The sequence below is a fragment of the Poecilia formosa genome, unplaced genomic scaffold, assembly GCF_000485575.1.
Source record: "Poecilia formosa unplaced genomic scaffold, Poecilia_formosa-5.1.2 Scaffold119, whole genome shotgun sequence".
In the NCBI taxonomy this organism is placed as follows: domain Eukaryota; kingdom Metazoa; phylum Chordata; class Actinopteri; order Cyprinodontiformes; family Poeciliidae; genus Poecilia; species Poecilia formosa.
In genome coordinates this window covers 360,762-384,353 of record NW_006800058.1, presented here as the reverse complement: position 1 = coordinate 384,353, position 23,592 = coordinate 360,762, and the positions used below count along the sequence as shown (strand labels likewise).

The 23,592-nt window shown below is 39.9% G+C and overlaps 1 protein-coding gene across 3 annotated transcripts in view; it reads right to left on the bottom strand.

Moving 5' to 3' along the window:
• LOC103143969 (zinc finger protein 507) overlaps positions 1–14,137 on the bottom strand; it is a 20,619-nt gene extending 6,482 nt beyond the window's left edge. For 2 of the 3 annotated variants that reach the window (XM_007560703.2, XM_016675687.1), the window contains exons 1-5: positions 13,950–14,080; positions 9,393–11,720; positions 6,917–7,034; positions 6,702–6,810; positions 3,250–3,354 (exon numbers count right to left, since the gene is read on the bottom strand). In XM_007560703.2, the coding sequence (XP_007560765.1) occupies positions 3,250–3,354; positions 6,702–6,810; positions 6,917–7,034; positions 9,393–11,717 (2,657 nt within the window). In that variant the 5' untranslated portion in view covers positions 11,718–11,720; positions 13,950–14,080. Of the gene's footprint in view, positions 1–3,249; positions 3,355–6,701; positions 6,811–6,916; positions 7,035–9,392; positions 11,721–13,949; positions 14,081–14,132 lie in introns of those variants that run through there. The other variant, XM_007560701.2, reaches the window with a different exon arrangement.
• Between the last annotated feature and the right edge of the window lie 9,455 nt (positions 14,138–23,592).

Genomic DNA, 23,592 nt, shown 5'->3' with positions numbered 1-23,592 from the left:
CCGTTTGACAAGGACTCTAACCTCTCGGAATTTAGTCAAAACACCGTTTGACAACGCCGCGGTGGCCAATAGGCCGGAGCGGTACTGAACTGCGAGGGCCGTTCGAGGCTGAGAGGGCTGTTCGAGGCTGCTTGCAGCTTTAATTCATTTTTTTTCTTAAATTTAAAGTTGCTACCTCTAATAGGAAACCTGCACCATATATTTCTTTAATGGTTAGTTATTTTTATTGTATTAATACAGGCTAAGGTGTAAAATCATTAAGATGCAAACTTGAATTACCCAAAACCAACATTAGAAAAACAAGGAATCATCATCAGCCAGGAAAAGTTTGTCACTTCTCCATCTCAATTCTGTGATTCTTTCCAGGTTGGTTGATGACGCCAACAGGCGTCACTGAGGGATCATCTGATTATAATGTGAAATTTGGTGCAAACTGAAGCTTAATATATCATCAATCATCCCAGTATTACACAAACGTGTCAAACAAGGGAACATGATGTCACAGTGAACTGATGTTTGACCACAGAAAGCTGTTCATCCACTGAGTAATTACACAGAGTAAGTTTAGAGGAATTCCCCGGAGCTGTTGGAGAGACGTTGCGTTAACAACGTCCAGATGGAGAACCTAACAACCTGGGCCGCAGCCACAGCTGGTGCTGCTATAGCAGCAGAACCAAACACACATTCATCTGATTCCAGTTGGCACCACAGCTCTTCCTATTAGTAGAACATGTTCACATGCTGCCTTAAGTTGATTCCTGTTTACCGTCACTAATCGTCACTAATGAGACAACCTGGAGACGTAAACTCTGGAATTTTCTGAATTTATTTCCTTGTGAGATTCTGTGACGTAGATGTTAGTGTGGATAAAACAGACATTTACCATAAGAAAATCACTGCCACAACTTTACAAGTCAGGCTCTGAGCAAAGTGGACAACAGCATCCACTAACCTAGCCTGGTAAAAACCAGCCCCTTGTTCTACGCTTTGATTCACCTAGAGGGTCTGGGCTCTCAGCGGTTGAGCAATGATTGTTTCCTGAACTCATGTTCTGTATTGAGGTTTTGAGTTTTACCTCATTGCTAACATTTATCTATGACGCATGTAATGCTCTAGTTCAATGCCAAGAAGATTACTGGAAATTTCCTGTGCTGTAAACAACCATCTTCTACTGTGAAGAGAGAAGGCACAGTGGTGAAACCTGAAACTGCTGCTGCACAAGTTACTCAACAGGTTGTTGCTGGGTAACCAGAGAGTGAGTGAGTTAATCAGTTGATGCAGCCCACCTAGCTTAGCCTCCTAGAGACATTTTAAGATTTTTTTATGCCACCTTGAATGCAATTTAAAACAGAAAACTATATAAATACAGGGGCTGGTTGGGGAATCCTACTTAATTATAATTAAGCATCGCAGAAACACAAATTTCTCATTTTACATAAAAAAAAATTGAATTGAAGACATTTTAAGGCATTCATTCGAGATATATGAATTTAATGGAAAGCAGACACTCTACTAAACTTGATTAAGCATAAAAAATGTTTAGTTTTTTAAAAGTGAAGTCTGGACTCAATTCAAAAATTAATTTGAAGCTTTTGGAGTTTTTCTTCATTGTCAATCGGTCAACCAATAATGTCTTCAGTGGAACTGAAACTGAAGACAGAATATTGAGCTTCTTCTAAATGAACTGTCCTTCCCTAATATTCTTGTTCACTCTCTAACCTGATTTGCTTTATTTGTGGCCTGTTTTACTTGACTTAAGAGCTCTGAGTGCTTGTTGTCGGCTTGGCAGCAGCAGTTTCCCATTTAACTACTTTTCTTGCTTATCTGACAAAGAAATAATGAAGGCACAGCCCCCACCTGGCCATTAAAACGCAGCACAAACAGTGCATTTACATTTTAACCAATAACAACAATGATTTAACAAATTAAGGAGCAGTGATTTTAAATATTAGGAGGTGGAAGGCAAAGTTGCACTAATTGTATTTTCAATGTTTTATGGAATCGTGATCGCGCGTCGATGGCTCGGTTTTGGGAAACAGTTTTGTTTTTGTTATCTTTAAAGATCAGAGCAATTTTAGGGCTTGGCTGCAAATTTTCAAGTCTTTTGCTGCAATTTATGTTTGTCCTACTAGCTTCTAAAATGTCTTACCTTATCTAAGATTATGTATAAATCAACTGACCTCTGATCTTTAATCTCATCCAAAGCTTTATTGATCTGCTGCTTCATTTTTGAACCTGTCTCTGGAGTCCTGCTGTCATTACAAAGGCTCTCTAAACAACTTCAGGCAAAAGAGACAAAACAGCAAAACTTTATTATTATTATATGAGGATAGAGCAGAATGATATAATTTAAAAACGTATTATGATATCAGTGCTTCATATCAGTCGATATTGATAATTGATGATTTGTTTTTGTTTTAAAGATCTGAAATACTGACAAACTTGTGTCGTGACCACCATTCCTGTTTTATCCAAAGTTGTCGCTACAAGGAGAATAAAAACTTCCTTAAGAATAAGGAAACACAGTGACGAAACCTGAAACTGCTGCTGCGCAAGAACAGGTTGTTGCTAGGTAACCAAAGAGGGAGTGATTTAGTCGATGTCGCCCACCTTGCTTAGTACGTCATGAGAGGTGAAGTCGCTAAAGTCCTTCCTCTGCCCACATTCCCCAGAATGCTGTGCGGTACTGGATGGGAGGTCGGTGAACATTCAGTCTTCACTTTCCTAATATAACGGCTTACGTCATATTTTGCCAAAAGTGATTTTGACCGTTTTTGTAGTTTTATAATTTCTTTTTTTCTTTTGCCTTTTCTTTGGTTTGCTGTTTTGTTGAATTTTCTTCTAATTGAAGTAAAACACTTTGAATTGCCTTGTTGCTGAAAATGTGCTATATGAACAAAATTATCATTGCCAAAAGACTATTTAGATAAAACAAACAAACAAAAAAAAAACCTTTTGGAAAAAAGTGACTTGGGTCATTATTTTAGGATGGTGACAGAACATTGAATATTCTGTCAGACATATTATCTATTATATCAACATATATTGTTGTTGATTTATTGTCAGACCCTATTGGAGGGTGCACATTAAGAGCTTGTAAACACTCATTACAAGTTACAAGAAACCAATGGGTTGATGGCACAAATCCCTCATGGTGGTGTAGAGAACCCTCCCTCCTGTTCTGACACACAGGCTCATAAAGTTCAGCTCATTTTGAAGCCAGATGTAGTTTCCACCTCTGCTTCTCACCTGTACTGCTCCAGCAGCTGCACAGCCTGGTGCTCCTGAGGATGCCTCCTCATGTGGCTCTTCAGGCTGTTCATGTTGGTGGTGGCAAAATCACAGCTACAGCAGCTAGAAGATGGAAGAAATTAAAGAAAAAAAAGGAGAAACAGGAAGATGAGCTGTCAGTTTAACGAGTTGCGTAGCGAGGTCATTGTGCTGCTTCTTCACACTTGTAGCCTTAAGGGAGATAAGAAGGACTTACAGCAAAAAAAACAGAGAGGAAATTGCTACTTTAGGAATAAATCGTGGCACGTTCTGCTGCACTGCACTCTGGACGTTCTGCTTGGAAGATGAGGCTGGCTTTGGCTGTTGCTCAGGGGCAAATACGCTTCTGCTCAAGGTCTGGAGATGGGAGCCGCACTCGTGGCCATGTGGACGCCATTAAAACTAAGCAAGAACTTTCTGAGTCAACACAAGCAAACTCTTACTAACCTAATTAGAAAACACATGCATCATAATTTATCTCCCTTTTCTTTTCTATTACTTCTTCAAGTTGTTCCTTAGTTGCAATTTGGCTTCTTTAGCTGCTCTGCATCTCTACAGTCATAAGGATAATGGAGAAATCCCAACTGATGTATTTGGGTTTTTTTAAACGGAGGGTTTAGGGAAAATATAGGATCTAGGGAAACAGTTTGTGTTATTAGAACAATGCATAAAATGAAATTCAAGCAGCTTTCAAGATTAGAAGAGGGAGGGCAGTGCAGTTTGATTAAAAATGTATGTGGTGAATGTACTCTTCATAGAAGTGTGGAGTACAGAAAGATGGTAACAGAAAAAGTTTTGTCCCACTTTAAAATGACTACTGGACTTCATTATACACAGCTGAACCCTTTTGGTCTCTACAGAGACATGAATAAATAAACACCACCCTCTTTGTTTACCTAAGATCCTCCAACACTCTTACATAAAGAACATCAACAACGATAGACACAAAGAAAAAATGTTCTGATGGAGCTGACTGAGAAAGATTTGCAGTTGAAGAGGCTGATAAACGCTCTGTTACAAAATCATGGAGGAGTCCTCCAGCACTATGAAAATGTGCTGCAGCCTTTCTGGATTCAACATGGGATTGATTAACAGGCACTGAGAATGAGCTCATGACCCGTTAGCTGCTAACTATGGTGACGTTAGCATCTGCCTTTGATTGGAACAAAAACTCAACGGCCTATTTACAGTTTTGTTTTCAACAAATAATTCCGGTAAACACAGTTCATTTGGGGACTAAGGTTGCATCATTTGTTACATTTTCAGCTGATGAGGTTCACTTTCACAATGCTACAGGAAATGCCTGCATTTAGGTCAATTGTGGTGATTAATTTTAACAGCATAAAAACAAGATAATAGAGGACATCTCCACAGTCTGTCCATTACACACTGATCCAGTTGGGAAAATTGTTCAGTATTACTGCACAAATATAATCAGATCACTCTATTGGCTCTTCAAGCCCAATTAATTGTAACTCCTTAATTAAAGTAGTTGTTCCAGAGAAACGTGAGGTCGATCGCTGGCGAGCTGCAGTCCTACATTGTGCTTGCATTCCCTCTCAATATGTCACCTAAAACTCTACTGGCAAGCAAGTGGATAAGACACCACAAAACTGCCTGATTACACGGCCTAGAGAGAAAATATACATACAATATACCTAGAGGAACTTTGGACCACACCTTTTAAGAAGGAAGTATGGCGAATTTCTACAAAACACAGACTGATAGTAGGAAAACCCAGCTATAGGCAGGAAATCGTTTTATTTTGTCATGATTTCCTGCATTTGGCTGAAAAGCTTCTTGCTCTGGCCATTTACCCCTCAATTCAGTGGGAGAGAGGATTTTCTGCATGAGAAACAGTCCTTACAGCGCCTTCATGTGTCCAACACAGAAGACTTGATTTGAATCAGAAAGCTGCACATGTGACCCCAGAAAGGTGGCAGCAAGATGGCTGCCCTCTCCTTGTCCTCGTTGAAATGTTTGAATCTGGAACAGCTCGAGGTCTTGTGAACCACAGGCTCACAGAAACAGCACACACAAGCTTTCAGAGTAGATTTTTCATTTTTAGACTGACATGAGCACATATATGTGCTTTGGGTCAACAACACATCCAATCCCAAACAGACAGTGTGTGATACACACAGTGAGAGCTCTGAGTGGGGACACATTTATCCTCATTAGCAAACTGTTACTGCCATCTAAAGGTTCTTTGGAGCATTGCAACTAATAGACATTTAAACTGGACTTTGACAGAAAAAGACACAGAAATGTCAACAGTAAGACACAATGGACAATGGACTACATGTCTGGCCCATCTCTGGGCCAGACATGTAGTCTAGATCCTGTAGAAGGCATTTATGTCGAGACTTTACCTGTGACAAGTTGTTCCGATACACAAAAAGAGCTTGGATCTTCTGCTTTGGAAAATTTCTATTTTTCTTTCAAAGTTCTTACAAGTTTCTGACTTTACAATGTCAGATAATGTCCTACTTTAAACATCATAAATGTGTACCTTTTATCGTGGAAGATAGTTTTTGTTTTCCTTGCATACTTGCCACTTTTTCATATACATTTTTTTTTCTTGTAAATATGTGCAATTCTAGAAATGTTTGTGTTTTTTTATTTTTTATTTATTTTTATTTTTTAACAGAAATCTGCTCCTGGGCCACTGTACTTTTTGTTTGTAATCTAAAAAAGCCATAAAATCTAAGGGCATTATAGAACATGTAAATAATAATGTCAACTTTTTTGGGGGCAAAATGAATGTACGTAGCTGAAAATAGACACCAACATCAGTAGCCTACAAGGTACTTGTTAAGCTTAAGGTTCTGTATTGATATTAGCTAGTCATCTTTTAGCTAACATTACCTGCATCCAACAGCTTTACTCAACTCAGTCGGTTAGTTTGGAGGGAAAAACTGTGAAAAGTTCTTTGCGTTTTGCTGGTTTGCTGCCGTGATTCTAACACAAACCTACGTAGCTCCGCCCAGCAGCAGCAGGTCTCCTTCACAGGTGTAAACCCAGCGTGAGCGTCGTAGCGCTCATGTTGCGTTTAAAGGCGGCTCGGAAAAACAGGTTACAACATGTTAACAACGGATTAAACAGTTTTAACTGCTGATAAAAGTGACAGAGGACACAAATATAGGAAGTGTGGAAGCCTCTACTGTTTCAAATTGACATAGGAATAACAGAGAGTTGGCCATTCTAAGGTAAAAACCCAGCGCATACAGTGTTCATGTTTTGTTTTTGTTTTTTTCATCCAGACGGCTTCCCGCGCCCCCCCTGCAATGACACAGCGCCCCCCTTAGGGGGCGCGCCCCACAGTTTGGGAACCTCTGGTTTAGACATTAAGAGGTTAGCCTCACAGCAGCCTGGATAGATTTCTTGTTTACTTTCTACTATTCTGCTATTATTTTTCATGAACAACTTACCGATACGGTTTGTCAGAGTTATGGATCCGCCTGTGGTTTCTCACCCCTACATAAGTAGAGCTGGTATAGTTGCACACATCACATTTGTACATCTTTGGCACCCCACCTTCTGGAAGGAAAAGACAAAGCAGACAATACTGTTAGCCTCCTGAGAAGGTGTATATGTTCAAAGATTCAGCGACAGAGTTAGAAATCTGAGCTTTTCACTTTCTTACCTTCGTCTGTTCCCCGTTCAGATTCTTCCACTGGGATGATGGTGTCGGTCCCCGTTGTGGGTGATGTTGTGTCGCTGCTGCAGCTGTGGTGCTCTCTTTCATGACTTCTTAACTGACTCTAGTTAGGAAAACACACACACACACACACACAGAAACTAGGGAACTTGGAATAAAAGGCATGACAACAGTTAAGTTATCTACTGGTGCACTAGTGGGTTTAATAGGTCTGAATCCCATCTACCATCTGCAGTGCAGAAGTCACAGTAGGGCATCAGTTACAATTACAAATTCTATTGCCTGAGTTCCCAAATCTGTGGAATGAATCTAATTAGCTTTTCTGCTAACTGTGGAAAAAAAGGCCAATTCATCCAAATCCTAATATCTGAACAGCTACCCAGACTTTATTTAAAACAATCCAAAGAACTTAAACAATTACACTATGTTCCACATGATAATAAGGCCATTTATTTATTTAGTCAAGGAAATGAGCGTAAGGAAGCCAGTGTGTGGTTAGGTTTATACCCTCTCTGTATTGTTAGAAAATCTCTATGAGCAACTCTGAGGCTCTTTCACACACATGAAACCAACATCCAACATTTCTGTTATCGATATCTGATATTGCTACTGCTGATAACCAATATTTTACATATTTGCTATTTTATATATATTTTATTTTACTCTTTCAACACCGAGTAAAAGCCACCACCCTCTTCCCTTCTGAAACACAAACGACAAAAAGATGGAAGTAATCACTAGTCATTAATATTGGTCCAGTTTTACTTGTCGGATCAGTTTAGACATGTTAATAAAAATTGGCCGATACTGATGTAGATGCTGTTTTATTGTACTTTACTTTTGTCTCATGAGCCAAAATAGTAAAGTCAAAAATAATCACAGGCCGATTTAGATGGTGAACAATAACCTAAGTTTGCAATACTGTATTGAATAAGTAAAGCAGTGTGATGTGTTAATTATTGTTAATGCAAAATCTTGAAAGGCTTTTACACATTGGTTTGCAAATTGGAAGTATCACTTCCAATTTGATTATGTACTTTCCACCATGAAAATGCACTCGTTTTCATGGTGTATCATTTTAAAGCCCTGTTGACAAGCGTCTGCTCTCACACATATAGTGTGATGTTGCATCTAGTCTCAGTATAAATGACCATAAAACAATCTAATTCTTGAAGAGAAACTGAAGTCTGCTAAAACTGGTATTTGCTGCTCAAAGCTTCACCAATAAGAGTTACGAAATCAGCCACAACATTTCGATCAGTGCCTCTGGAACCGGGAATGTTTTACTGTGCTTTTAAGGAATGCAGCACTAAACGTGACATGTTTGCAGTACAATAATACAGGCAACTCTGAGATAGAGTGAATATAAAAAGTATACACACCTCTGCTACAACAGCAGGGATTTCTGAATAATTTCCACCTTTCATGTGATGTCTAATGACTCAACTGGAAAATAAACCTGAAGCCTTTAAGAGGGAAAAGAAACTCTAAGAAATTGTAATGTGATTGCACAAGTTTACACAAGTGTGCACAAGTGTGACTGTAAGGGTCTGCAAATATCTTCCAGGTCATCAGAGGAATCCATTACTGGGTATAAATTTGGAGAAGAGTACAAATTAACAACCAAGACTTCAGGCATAACATGGAACAAAGTAAAGACAGTCCTTATCAGGAGAAAATATGGTGCAACAGCAACAATAGCGAGAACTCACACATCCTTCCAAAACTGACAAAAAGATAAGAAAACCAAAAGATTACAAAGTCGCCTACAGCAACACAGAAGGAGCATCAGGAATGTCAGTCTGTGTAGAACATGTATCAGAAATCACCAAAAATCTTTAGATGTCTGAGTTATGTGGTTGGAGGAAGCCTGTTCTTACAAAGAAAAACGTCTGAGTCAGCCTAAATGTAGCAAAAACACCTTTTTTTTTCAAAAAGAAAAAAAAGACAACTAGAAACAGTGAATAAAGGTGGTGGTACCATCATGCGTTGGGGATGTTTTTCTTGCTCTTTTACTAGGGAAGTATGCTTAGCTCTAACTATAAGTCAATTCTGTCTTGTTTTTTTTACGCTGTCACATTCAGGTGGAAAAAAGATTTGAAATTATTTATCTCGTCTCTTTTTTTCACATTAAAATTTGTCATGTCAACAGGGATGTGAAGACTTTATATATCCACTGTAACTGTTTCACTGTTAGACAACCCAAATAAAAAATAACAGAATCTGTTATAATATGAAACGTCACAGTGTAGGTCACCTTTTAATAACTGTGCATTTAGCGCCTGCAAATAAAGACATAAAGCAGGCACACTGGAACTATGAAAATCTGCTGTAACTGACTTTAATTATCAAAAAAAGCTATTTTTTTGCCAGCAAACCAGCTGAACACGTCTATATCTGGTTTCTGGGTCGGGTCAGTGAACAGAGCGTGGCAGAAACAGAAGCAGGAAGTTCTTCTCACCTTGTAGTGGAAGGCATCCGGACAGAATTTGCACTGGTGCATCCTGCTCTTGCAGTGGTAGATCATGTGGTTTTCCAGGTCCTTACTGTCTGAGGCTTTGTGCTCACAGATGGGACACTGGTATGGCGCCCTCTGTCTGTGAACACGCAGGTGCTGTTTAATGTAGCCCTTGTTGCCACTGCTGTAGTGACACAGCCGGCACCGGTACGGCCGCTCGCTGCTCGGGTTGTAATCCACCAACCCTCCGTCAGCTGGGCCGACCAGCCCATCAATGCCTGGAATGTTACACACGTAACTCTCAGCTCCGTTGCCGGTGATCGCTGCAGCTACAGCCCCATTCTGGAACTGCGCGTTATCCTGAAGCTCTTTCAAGATGTCTTCATCGGAGATATTCTGGTCTGAGCGCTCTCTAAGTCTTTCGATGACGGTAAGGAGAGAAAGGCTGATTCCGGCTTTAGTGGTGGGACCTTCCTCATCACCCTCCACAAGGCCCAGGGGTCCTAATTCCTCCTGTTTGGCCTGGCAAAGCTCCAGGTCCAACAGGGCTGCCGTCTTCTCTACGTCTGACGCCCTCTGTCTGCTCTGAGTTCCGTCCGAAATCCTTTGATTCTGAATCTGGGGTAAAGCGCTCTTCAGGGTCACCTTAGGGCTGGAGGTGGGTAGCTCTGGCATCCTCATCGGCATAGCAACAAGAGCCTCTGCAGCCAGAGAGTGGAGGCGGAGCGACTCAGAATGCGTTCGCTTGCGGCTAGTTGGGGGGATGTTTTCATCCCTTAGGGACGTGTCACCTTTAGGGAGGGGAGACTTACAGTCAGCATCTACCGGAGGACTGTTGGTGGAGTTATCCACACAGCCAACACTTCTTACAGGGTTCTCCTCCTGCTCCTCCTCCTCTTTCACAGCCAGCAAACCCTTGTCCCTATCCACATCTTGGTTGAGGAGAAGAGGCTTTGTCACCATGACGGTGTCTTCGGCTGACGGAAGGCGCTCTACGATCACGTTTATGTGTCCGGCGCTGTTCGGACTGCTGTTAATGATCTTCTGGGCTGACGACAGCAGGCTGTCAGGAATGGAGCTGCTATCTTGGGTCCCGTCCACCTCCATGTCGCCATCTCCCTCCGTAGTCACTTGCACCTCCACCACAGGCTCCTCAGAGCTCACGTCTTTGTTGGCGTAACCCTCCTCCTCATTTTTATCTGCAGGCGTTGCAGAACCTTCGTTGGAATGCGAGACCGATGGATGATATTGATCCTGCTGGTTCTCGGTAGCGACAGGCACGCAGAGTTGTAACTTGATGGCCGCTGGGAGCTTCTGTAAATTTTGATCGTGAAGGCCTGGAGACAGGATCACTAGATCCTCTCGGGGTATGATGCTGTTGGTAGCTGCTTGAGTCTCTTGTCTTGCTGGACCGCCTTCCTCTTCCTCGAAGATGGGGTAGGAGCAGTCGACGAGGCCGGCGTGCTTCCAGGCGTGGGTCTTGAGCATTCGCTGCTGGCTGCACACGTAGCTGCAGATCAAGCAGCGGTACAAACCGTACTCCTCGTAGCTATACCACTTTTTCTTCTTTGGTGGGTCACTTGACTCATCTAGAGAACCTTTTCTCGCCTCACTGTCCCGCTCCCCCTCCCCACACTGTTTCATAACTCCTTCCTCTTCCGTGGAGGTTCTTGTCGTGCTGCCCCTGTCGTCAAAGTGTAGTTTGACGTGCGCCTCCAGCTGCTCCTGGTCTCTGGATGTGAAGTGACACTCGGAGCACATGAGGATGAGGTCGCTGTGCTGCTCATTGTGCTGCTTCAGGTGCTCTCTGAGCTGGGCCAGCGTCTGGGAGAGGTAGGGACAAAGGCTGCACTGGTAGCACGTTACTGTCCGTTTGAGGTCGATGTGGCTTGAACCGCCAGCAACTTCGCTCGGCGCAGTAGTGATACTGTTGTTGTTATTGTCACCCAGAGCAAGAGAAGAAGAAATGCCATCCGTTTCGCTACCATCTGCTCTCGCCTCCTCGTCGCAGCTATTCTTCATCCTCTTGTTAGGAGAGCTTCCTGGATTCGACCTCACCTCAGAGGAGTCCAGATGTTTCCCTCTTTTCTGCCCCCCCAGAGGGCAGCGTCTCTGCGGACACTGCTCCACTATCTTGCTGAGTTTCTCGATGACCTGGATGAGGGACTCATCCACCTGTTTTGGCTGGACACTCCCTGGGACACCCTGACCTATGACCCTGTGAGGCTGGGGTTCAAAGGGAGATCCAGGTACTGGAGCAGAGGAAGAAGCATCAGATGTAGAGGAGGACTTTGAGATGAGGACAACAGCGCTGCAATTCTCATCCATCACCTAGAAACATAGCAGTACATAGTCTCTGTGGTTACTGCATATGGTATTCACACAATGATGTAGAATTAGTTCTTAAATTCATTCATGTTGACATGCCCCATGTATGTTTTGTTTGTACTCTGCCACAATAATCACTAGGGTTAGTATATGCCATATTTATCATTATACAAAGAAAAATTATAAATTGTAATAATCATTTGTTTTTGCAGATGTAATTGTCTGGGGTTTTTTTTAAAGATCAACTCACACACTTGTGTTATTTTTTTTATATGAACTGTGTGGTATGGTAAACAAATAAAAACTAGGAATCTCATGCCCATCTTAGTAAGTTACAGAACTTAACTTTAAGCTTCTTAGACCAAACTATAAGGATTTTCTACATTATTAATACATTTACAGATAAATTAAAGAAGTGGATTTTCTATGAAGAGCGAATAGCAAATGAATAAAAAAGAGAAAATTAATTAATTAGTAATAATCAGCAGCTACACCTAAAAACTAGAACATAGTTCAAATTTTTACTTCAGGAATGAAGTTGAATAAATTTATAAATGAAACCTATATCATTGCTTACAGTCAGAGTGATACATTTCTAGTGTTTATGTTCATTTTAATTACTGATATTACAGGACACCAGTAAATTTGTTCCTTAACAAGCTTCTTGTCCTTACTGCTTGCACACCTGTTTCTATAGTATTTTTTTTTCCTTCCAACAAACTTTCCCTTAATATACCTCAGTACAGCACTCTGAACTTTTGGCTTTTTGTGATTTCTCCTCCTTATGGAGGGTGAAGCCACTCTTCCTATGAGTATGTAGGCCACAATATATTTGTATTACAGTTAATATGAAACAATTAAGTGCAGAAATATTCACTATTTAGTTCAATAAGTTAAATAAATAAACTTTAACATTATTCTAACCGATTACTGTAGAACTTTGCTACTCATGGTGGCAGCTCTGTCACTTTAGTTCAGATTTGGTCTTTTTATTAACTTAGTTCATAATATTTTTGGTCAAGGCGCTGCATGTTTGGTTAATTATTCCTTCTTATTTTAGATGCCATGCAACTGGAAGGATTTTTGCTCTTACTTTTTCCCCCCTTTTGGGCAGCTGTGATTCCTAACAACTTGGGACTGTGACAACAATGACTATCCACAATGGCTCTGAAGGTTGAACTGAAATTGGGTATGTCAATAAGTTGCCTATTACATGGCTATGAAAGTCATCTCTGTTTCTTTTTTTCATTCGTGTCAGTGATGTTCTAATTTCTTAGCTGTTATCTTTAAATTAACCGAAATAAACACTTGAAAACATCCTGAATTAAACAAATTGACCTATTAATTGAAAGGCATCTACACAGCCCAACACGTGCTTAAGATCTAACATTATCTTGCTTTAACAGAGAAACAAACTGCATCTCTAGATGTTTCTCTATAAATATAACGTGCTGTACAGATAAATCTTGATCTGTCTAGTGAAAGTGTGAGTTTGCAAACGATTCCTTCGATAAGCAAGACTCAGCTTAACCAATTCACGATAAGTCCTCCGCACTGAACCATGTGCTTCTGTTTACAAACTGAACTCTGAGGAAATGATCACTACTGAAGCGGTTCAAATTCCTTTCATCTCTCCAAATCCAACACTTTCCCCGCTTCCTAACCGCAGCTCTCGCTTCCTCTTTCTCCCACTTCTGCTACTAAACCAGCAGCTCACAACGTGGGACACAGCTTTGGGAAGTATATCATAAAAAGATAGTGAGTGAGAGTTTAGTGAAGCCACAGTGGAAGCAGCAACTCCACATAAAAGCTTTGAAGTTAGCGCTTCAGTTTAGTAGCGATTATTTATGATCCTGATAGAGCTGAGCTCAGCCTCCATCACCATGTCCTTTGACCCGTCTGAGAGGGGCACCTGTTATGTCAGGGTCTAAAAATATTTTCTCCTCTAGCCTGTGAAATGAAGTTGAACACAGCCTCCAAACTCAAGCAGACCCATATTAGCTAATAAGCTAAATCGACTCGGACAAGTCAGTTTTCTCGTGTGTTCTTTCAATAAATAATCAACAAAAGTTCAGACAGTGTTAGCTTCACAGCTTACTGTCTGCTATTTAAACATACACACACAGTGCTAATAGTTCCACACATGAATATACAACAAGGGCATCTGTATTCTCTTTACGGCTAATGAGTGACGGAGAGCACGTGGAGGCGCGTGAACGAAAACACACTCACCGACAAAATGACTCGCAACGCTCTTTGTCCTCAACGCATAAAACTCGGGAGATTTTATTCGTTAGCTATAAAAAGTGGCCTCTCTCTCTCCACCACATTGCAAAATGGCGAGGATGGAATATCAGTCACGTGACTTGGAGTTTGGGTCAGGTGACCAACGCTGTCTTCAGGTGCCGCTCGTACACTGCGACGCTGTCGGAAACAATAGAGTTCAATAGAGACCGCCTTCTTTTCACACTTTATCAACAATGAACAATATCTGCCACGCAGTAGGAAGTGTAAACGAGCTATAAATATAACATAGCATTCGTGTGAAAAGGCTCATATAAGCTTACTGGTCTTGGTTCACCGTTTTATTTTGTTTTGTTTTTTGTTTTGATAAGGCCAAAGTCAGCGCAGCTGTAGCCTGTGGGGAAGGAGGGTGAGGGACATCAGAGCCAACAAGACCGTCCGCCGTTAACTGGACTTCATTCACATCTTAGCACAGTGGTGCCCAAAGTGGGTCCTCAAGGGCCGGATCCTGCATGTTTTAGTTCTCTCCCTGGTTTAACACGCCTGGATCAAATGATGGCTCGTTAGAAGTCCTAAGAGTAACATTGACATCCTGAAAAGATTATTACTACCATCAGGGTAGGATGCCGGCCCTCGAGGACCGAGTTTGGGCTCCCCTTGGCAGAACCACAGACTGTTCCCCTCCACTTTACGCTACACTGAACACTGATATAAAGTTCATCCAAAAGAAGCTGGAATATGAAACCAACTTCAGCTTCGTTCATGAGTATCAAGACTACTAATTTTACATTTGATCATGTTTCTTATAGAAAAAAAAATCATTGATATTACAATATTCAGATATTCTGAGAAACTGAATTTTAGGTTTTTATTATCCTTAAGTCATAATTAGCTAAACGTTTTTAAGTAAATAACAGTGTGTTATGAGTTATAAGTTTCAGCTTTTTAAGACCAAATTATTTACATAAGTTAGCGTTTACTGATGTCACAACGCTTGACAATAGTTGTATCACTCCATGAAGTTGAGACAGAAAATATATTAGATAAATGTGTTAATTAAAGCTCCAATTATTCAGTGCTTTAGAAATTATGTACTTTTGATCTTATGTAATATTTACATTTTCTGATAGATTTAATTTTGGGTTTTTATTATAAGCCATAATCGTTTTATATGCTTTATGCGTGACTCACATGACAAAAATTCAGAACTTTTTTTTTATGGCATTCTAATTTCTTGAGCTGTATTTGTATTGCTCCAAGATTGGTGGAAGAAGTTGTTTTCGAATTTCTTTTCTATTGGACAGGAAAGCGCAGACCATTAAATAAAAACAATATGTTTACTGATCCCTCAGAAAATTCCAGTATTTTTAATATTATTATCATTGTTGTTTTTCTTCATGCAAATTTGCAAAGGAGCATGACATGAGGAATAAAAAGCAGGCAAAAAAAAAACAGATCGATAAAGTAGAAGTGAACATTTGTTCAACACTGTTTGTTTTGCTCTCAGGCTCAGGATTGTGTAGAGGGGAAAACCATTGTCAGGAGCAGAAAGAAGCTTCTGTCTCCATAAATGGGCAGCAAAGAGGAGCCAGGAGGTTGAAACTCCTGGATAAGGGGATAGTTTAGGCCAGGCGTGCCAGACAAAATAAGCTCCTTTCAACGTTTCGCCAAAACTAAACACTGCCATCTAGTGGCTTTATGAAGTTAATGGGGCATGACTTATGGAAGGGAATAGAAATATACTTTATTGTCCCTCAGTAGGGAAATTCAGGTTTACCAGCATCAAAGTAACAGACAAAATGGAATCATGTAGATTCACACAAAGGTAACAACATTAAAACAATAAATGAGAAATAAGAGACTGGGCAGTAGGGAAAATTTACAACATAAGTAAAAATACTGTAGTTATTCCAAAAGTATAATCAGAGTCAAAGGAATGTGTAGCTGAGAAAGATAATTTAAAATATGCATGTAACAAAGGGAAGACTGACTGGAAATCACATTAAGTAATGCTCCATCATTTGACCTGCAACAAAACTCTGTTTCTACATGTCTTCAGAATTATCTAATTTCAAAAATATTTTTCAAAAACCAAAGAAAAAAAAATCCCCCAACTAGATGAGTTTCTTTTATCTCTGTGTTGTATAAACTAAACAAAACCCAACACAATTCAGATGGTAGCTTCCTGTTCATCAATGTGGTGACTGAAATTATTAGTTGTCATTTTTGATAAGGTAAATCAACTCTATTTTAACGTCTATAAGGGAAACAAACCCTGGACTGAAACATCCAACACTAAATACAGTTAGATTTCTTATTTATAACATTAATGTGTTTGTAAAAGTTCAAGAATTTGAAATATGACTGCTTGAGTGTTTCATGCAGAGACCAGATTAAGACCTACCTAAAACGGTGGTCTAAGGAAGCCTTGATGCCAAACCATTTCTCTCAGTTAGTAACTCTAAAAGTATCACCCAAAAACATCAATTTATTTGATTAATTTTTGGTACATATATTAAATTGTGAGATCTAAAATACATTTGCCCCTTCTTCTAAAACCCCTCCCCACAAAAAACAAAGAAAATAAAACAAAAATAAATAAGTGATCTTAACTCTAGTGTGCTGTGTCAATTCAGTCCACACAAACAGATAGATAAAATTGCTGTATATTTACTATCTGTCAGAATTTCCTGTATATGATCCTACTCTAAACTATATGTAAATTAGATGTGAATCCTCATATCACCTCCAAACTTGTGTGAATTCCTCAGTTTACATTGAAAGTAGTAAAATTTATGACTTAAATTCTTAAAATAAGGCTGAATTCCAATAAAGTTTCTATTAATTCTTATAATTTCTTACATATGTATGTATGGACAGTGTTTAGACTGAAGTCTTTTTGGCACATAATCTGGACCTTTGAGTCTTTAAGGAAGGTGGAACATGTTTTAAAGTGCTAACATTTTTAAATGCACTCCAACCTAAATTTACATGAAATGCTGTCCTTGATCCACTACTAAAGAGGCTTTTAAATCCAAATAAGAAGCAATGGAAATTTGCTCTAATATGCTTAAAACAAAACACAAAATAGTCAGAATTTAACACAGGCCCAGTTGATAAAAAACAAGCCTGAGTGAAAAAAAAAGGAAGAAATCACTCCTTGTTTTCCCATCACCACTCACATGTGATTTTTATGAAGTGTAATTCCTTCCACCTCCTATTACCCCTGTTGCCTCTCCATCACAGGCACAGCGAGGCTGTTCTCTAATCTGAAGTGACAGCCCATAGACTTTCAATCACACATTACGGTGTAGCCCCAGGCAACAGAGGCTGCTTCTTTCAAAATGTTCAAACCAGGTTATTTCTATCGAGGTATTAAAGTAATACTTCAGTTTAAGCTATTATTCCACAGTCTGTTATTTTTATTTCAGCTGAGAGGCTGAGGGCAGATTGAAGAAGGGAAGGAGGAAGGAATGAAGGAACAAAGGAAGGAAGGAGCCACGATGTGTTTTAAAAAGAGAAATGTGCTTTTTCAGTTTAGGTTTCTTGTGAGCAAAAAAGGCGTCTAATAGGGGAAAACATGTGGCAAAGGTCACCAGGTTGGGACTCAAACCTGTGATGTCCGCATCGAGAACTGAAGCCTCCATACATAGGTTGTGTTTTACCTCTGTTCCACCGCAGCACCACAAATACACAGATATGTTTCACAGTGCAGAACCACTATCATTAACTGATGCCACGTGAGGCTCTTCTACATGTCCAGCCTTTGTTTCACATCAAACTCTTGACTCATCCAACTAAAGCACACTGATCCAGTTAATATCCAAGGAAAGTTCCCTTGTTTATGTTTGTGATGGTAGGACAGAAAAGGCTTTTCTACCAGTGAGATTTGAAGATTTGTTTATTTTAATCAAATAAACACATTTATTTGTTTATTTGATAAAAAAAGAGATTACTTTAATCTTTTTTTTAACCTCCTTTGCCATTTTGTCTACTGAGCCAGTGGCCCAATAAGCGCTGACTACAGGCCTCGGCCCCCATGGCCCTGCAGGATATCAGGTTAGAGATAATGGATGGATCATTTTTAGAGATTTGTTTATTATGGTTTTCAAATTTAGAAGCTTAGATATACCATGCCTTTAAAAATTATGATAACATTTATGCACAACATTTGGGTTAAATGGAGACCCACCTAAGCTGAAAATGTATTTTTAAACGTGTTTGTTCCTTATGTAACATGATGGACAAATTTCAAGAAACCAGTCAAAATATCAGGAGGAGAGCTGTGAACCTACAGAAGTCCTGCTTTATCCATATTGATATGTTTAAATATAAAAGAATAAACAACAGAGTGTCCACTATGTGCTATCATAAACATGCAGCTTTCCAATGTTTGAAAAATGCATAACAGGTGTAAAAGAACAAAACAAAAACACCTTAATGTTTCTATACAGAGTCTATCCAGTCAGATCATTTTTTGCTCGAAGATCATATAATGCAGTAATAAATTGGGTGCGTTCTATGTAATAATTATTAATTATTACACAGAATGTTTTCAGATACATTGAATAGATACAGCTGGATAAATGTGTTCAAAACTTTGGACACTTCCTGATCCAAAAAGTGGAAAAGATTAGCTATGTTGTATGACAAAGAACACAGAGAAATAATATTATTCATAGTGATTTATTCATTTTTTTATTCTTTTTGAAATTTTAAATTCACCTCAACAATGAATATTGGCAAAAATGTCTTTTTTTATTCCTCCGATACAAAAATCAAGCATCAAGTAAACAAAGTCACTTCACTTCTTTTGTTGAGAGTGAAATATTTTTAAAATATTTTTTATGACCATATTTCAAAACTCCATCCTTTTTTCTTTTTTTACAAAATGCTCATAATACCAATTACACTGAGGTATAATTTTAATTGTCAGAAAGCTAAGATTGTAAATTGCATATTTTTTTATCAACTGAAACAGCAGATTGCACAGCTAAACAAATTGCTTTATATTTACAGCATGTTTTTTTCTGGTATTTCCCATGTACCAGTTTTACAGCATGATATGCAACTCTGACGCTATACTAACAACCACAGGGTGGCAGTAGTGGTCTTCAGCTCCGGACTGTAGGAACGCACAGCAGTGGCATTTAGAGAGATTCAGACACTACAAGCTCAGTATTTAAATTGAATGCACATTGCGTCATGTTAGTGGATGTCAGTGGTGACTGATACTTTTTAATTATTTACCTATCAACTTCAAGATCAACAACTGCGAGGATGACAAAGTTTAAAAAGTGATAAAAAAAATCCTGAGGAAAGAAACAAGATGTAGAAAATGACATACCCGTGTGGGCTAGGACCTAATAAGGAAGGTAAGGAAAGCCTGCACAGTCGGTGAGGAAACAATCTGAGAAAGGAAAAGCAGACTGAGGAAAGAAGTGTGGATTGGCTTCTTCTATACTGTGATGATGGACTGATGGCTTAGAAGAGAAATAAGAAGGACTATATGAAGGAGGGAGGAATAGGCGGGGGTATATTGTTTTTGTAGCAAATTGATGTGATCCATCTGAACCATGTGACTCCCGCAGCACACTCCCAGAGTGACCAGGACCACACCACACCCAAGGGCAACTGAGATTGCATTGCAGCACCGCCCTAACGCCACCATTTCCCCCCGTTTTTAAGCAATAAGAGACGATGTATGCCCCCTATTTCACCACGAGAGTGAGCAAACAAAACGACAGCCTGTAGTTATATGTATCGCAGTCCTTCTTCCCTTAAATATATATTTTGGTAATGCATCCACACACACACATGTGCGCGCACACGCACACACACACATTCAGAGAGTTTGCCGTGTGGCTTGCTTTCCCAGGTCATTTTCCTTGGAGCTGCCGCTTTATTGTGCTCGCTGATCCGATTTCCCTTCCTCTCCGCTGTGATTTCTCTTTCTATTGCCCCGGCCAATCTCACGGCCATGGTTCACCTGGAAAAAAAAAAAGAAAAGAAAAGAAAAATAGTGTGACCGCTACACCAACACACCGGTGCTAACAACAACAACATGGTATAATAACGCTTTCACCTGAAGAATGGGAAGCACTGCATCTTCATGATCCATCTGGGCCACATCAAATATATGGATCATGATATTCTGGAGGAATTGGAGGACACCGGGGTATGGAAAGAGGAGGGGGCCTGAGGTGGGGCTGCTAGGTGCCGAGAGAAGCGCCAATGTGCGCTTTGCCAAAGGGCTTTGTCTGTGCATGGAGGGGTTAGTGTGTGAATGAAGAAATGTGTCTCGGCGCGGTGACTTCTCTGGGCAACTCGCTTTAAGTGCTGATCACGCACATCGATGAGGAAGATAGAGTCAAAGGGCTTTTATCGCAACAAAACCAACACAGAACTTTATTGTCTCTTCAGTGCCTAATTTATCTCTTCTGTATGTGCCACAAAGTTCCAACAAATATGAAAGCAAATCGCTGCGTCAGTCAGACACAACCAGGACTGTTTCTGAGTGAACCATTCTGATGCTAAAATTAAGACATTTATAACACCAAACAGGACATCTAACAGCAATCTCTTTTGTAAAAAACACAACTATTTGCTTGTTTTTTCTGGGAATCATCTGGGATCGCATGACAATCTCAACAAGCTCTGGTGATTTACATATCTGTTTTTTTGAAGGAGGCCAGATTAAATTTTTTCATACCAGCTGGTTACATTTTTGTGCAGATTTTGCATCAGTATTACAGCTTCCTCCTGTATTTATGCTAGATTAACTCCACTTTAATCCCATTTTGCCCCTTCTGAGCCCAAACTCAAACATTCTGATGGGTAGGTACATCGTCCAGATTGTTTCTTTAATATAAAGGGAGAGTGAATGGTCACTGCTTTCTGGACCATAGAAATCATTTCTAAGGGCAAGGGTTCACAAATGTAATTTTTTAAGCATAAAAACAGAATAATATCAGAATATTACTCAAAATAAAGCATCTTACTCCACCACCACTGTCATAATTTGTAGGTCAATGCATAACAGTGAATTTTATGTCCTTTTCAGTTGTTTTCAACATGTAAGAAATTGTGGGAAAACCCCCACAACTTTGTAAAATGTTGGAATTTTACAAATTCACTGCAGTCTGCTGCTGGTCATCTTCTACAGTCAAACAGGACTGTAGAAGATGACCAGCAGCTCCTGTGGCAGGTTATACTTGTTGAGTTGAGGGAAGGGTCTCCAGTAGCAGTCAGTCTTGTATCAAATCTGAAGAGGACTCTGACTGAAGACTGGTGTGACAGTCATGTCAACAGCTCAGTTTCCAGGCAACAGAGACAATATTCCAAAGTAACATGCAGGGATGAACCTATAGGGGGCTGGGGGTGGACCCAAAGAGTTTCAATTCGTTTTAACGTCTGGAAAAAGTGGGCTCTGTCCTGTTGAGTAAGGCGTATGTAAAATAATTAAGAGTTGGTCCCCCAGTAAATTATATAGTAGGCTTGCCCAGTCATTGTTTCACTCATGGTTTTGCCGATATTTTCTCCAAGTGTTTTCTGGGTAAAACAAACTAAAAAAATACGTTCCTTCTCTCCATCCACCACCACCACCTTACCCCGGCTCCGCTCCCAAAGAAGGTACGTAAAAGGGCCCGGACTTTAGCCCCGCCCCCCGGCCCGACCGTGACTTGTTCCGCCACTGGTAACATGTCCTGCATGACACACCAGTTGTTGCCAAGCACTGGTAAACCGCCTCATTGGCTTTTACCACTGATACCCTTTTTGGAAAAGCAGTTTTCCAAAATTCTTTCAATTTTAAATTCACTTCTTACATATTTAAAATGCTTTTATTGAAAGCAATGTGGAAGCAAAGTCAAATTCCTTGTTCATGTGCACAAACTTATTCTGATTTAAAGTTGTTCTGTCAGTGCAGAGTTGAGGACTGACCCTCCATGCAAGACAGACTTTGGAAGACATGTCTTTGGAGAAGATCTCAGAAAAAGATTAATACATATCTGAATGAGCCTCAATATTTCATCTTTTCAGTTTTATTTTGTCCATTTTTTGTTAGTCTATTAAACCAAGACAACTTGACTGAACAATAGAAGTCAAAGTTGTAACTATTATCTCCCAAGTGAATAACATGCAGGCATTGTTTTAAACCTGAGACAAAAGTCAAATCAAATCCAAAATTATTACTTTGAGATTCAAAGTTTGAGGAGAGTAAAAGGAAAACAAAAAATTAAGAATAAAAAACTAAATAAAGCCCAAAGGAACAAACTCTACATTTTTGGATAAATCAGGGTGCCGCTTCTCTGTTTATGCCTTTTACTCTTTTGCTCTAAGTTAGATGTGAAGTTTTCAAACAAAAAAATAAGAGAAGAAAATGAAAGTCTGCAGCAAAGTGGATGTTAGAGACAATATAGGTCCTGTTTTCCCTCAGCCAGGGAAATTAATTACTTATTGATCAAGAGAGCAAGTGAATAAAATGAAGTGAATTAATAAATAAGTGAACAGATAGAGGAGAAAGGACTGTAGATTCTGCTAGCTTACATTTGCAAACATCATGGTTGGCAGATTCCATTCGTTTTCCATTTCATTAAACAAAAGCAAAGGCGTGCGCACTGTGAGCTTATTTGATAAAATCTGATAAAAGAATTTGGAAAAACGGGCTGAAGACAGCTTTCCCTGTGAGGTCACCTGCCTGATGGCTCCTGCTTTTCTGATGCTTGACGCCTAAAAAACATCAAATTTGATCAGAAAAGAACCTTAACAAGTGGTTCCTCCTTTTAATGTTTCCACTTCTGAAAACGGTGCCATTCTTTTACTATTTTTAATTACCAACCGAGCTGCTGGAAAGTTGCTTGCTGATTGGAGCCTTCCTCCAAACTTGCTAAGTGCAGATCATTAGGCCTCGGTGTAAGACGGTCCGCTAATAAACAATTATTTATACCAAATTATTGCCTAATGCATCAAATTAACAACATGTGGCAAGGGAGATTTATTCAGCATGCTTGCAACGTTTATTACATTTACTTAAGGTATTCAGTGATGCACATTTGGTGTAAAACACTTGCTTTATTGGTGCTGCTTTACGGTGGAATATGTGAGATTAACAGTGTGGAGTGTGTTTTTGTTTGCTTGATTTATGGAAGCTATAAAGTCATATTTATTGGGCTGGTGCAAATAATGAAATGGTGGAGTTTTTAAGTGCAGTATGCACCTAATGCAGGAAAAGAACGGGTGGAAATATGATCCCATAAAAGCGGGAGTTATCTCCAAAGTCAAGGAGTCAAAATATTTACAGTGATAAATCTGTCCTTAACTCCTCACAGCCAACAGGGTGGTTGGGTGGGACAGGGACAGGGGGGGCTGTGGGGCCAGTGGGCTTTTGCAGCAGCAGGATGGAGATGGATGTTGCCGGGAGACCCTGCTGTTGTTTTTCACTGCTTCTAATTGCCTTTTTACCCTCCCATGTGGAGAGTTGAGGACGAAGAGAAGTTTCCTGACTTTGTAAAGAAATCACAGCAGAGCCAAATCCACCATGACTGACAGGGCTGGAGCGGAGGAGAGCGGGGGGCTGTGCAGGGCGGTTTGGTGAATCTCCCTTGAGGATCACCAGGAGGAGCATGGAGAC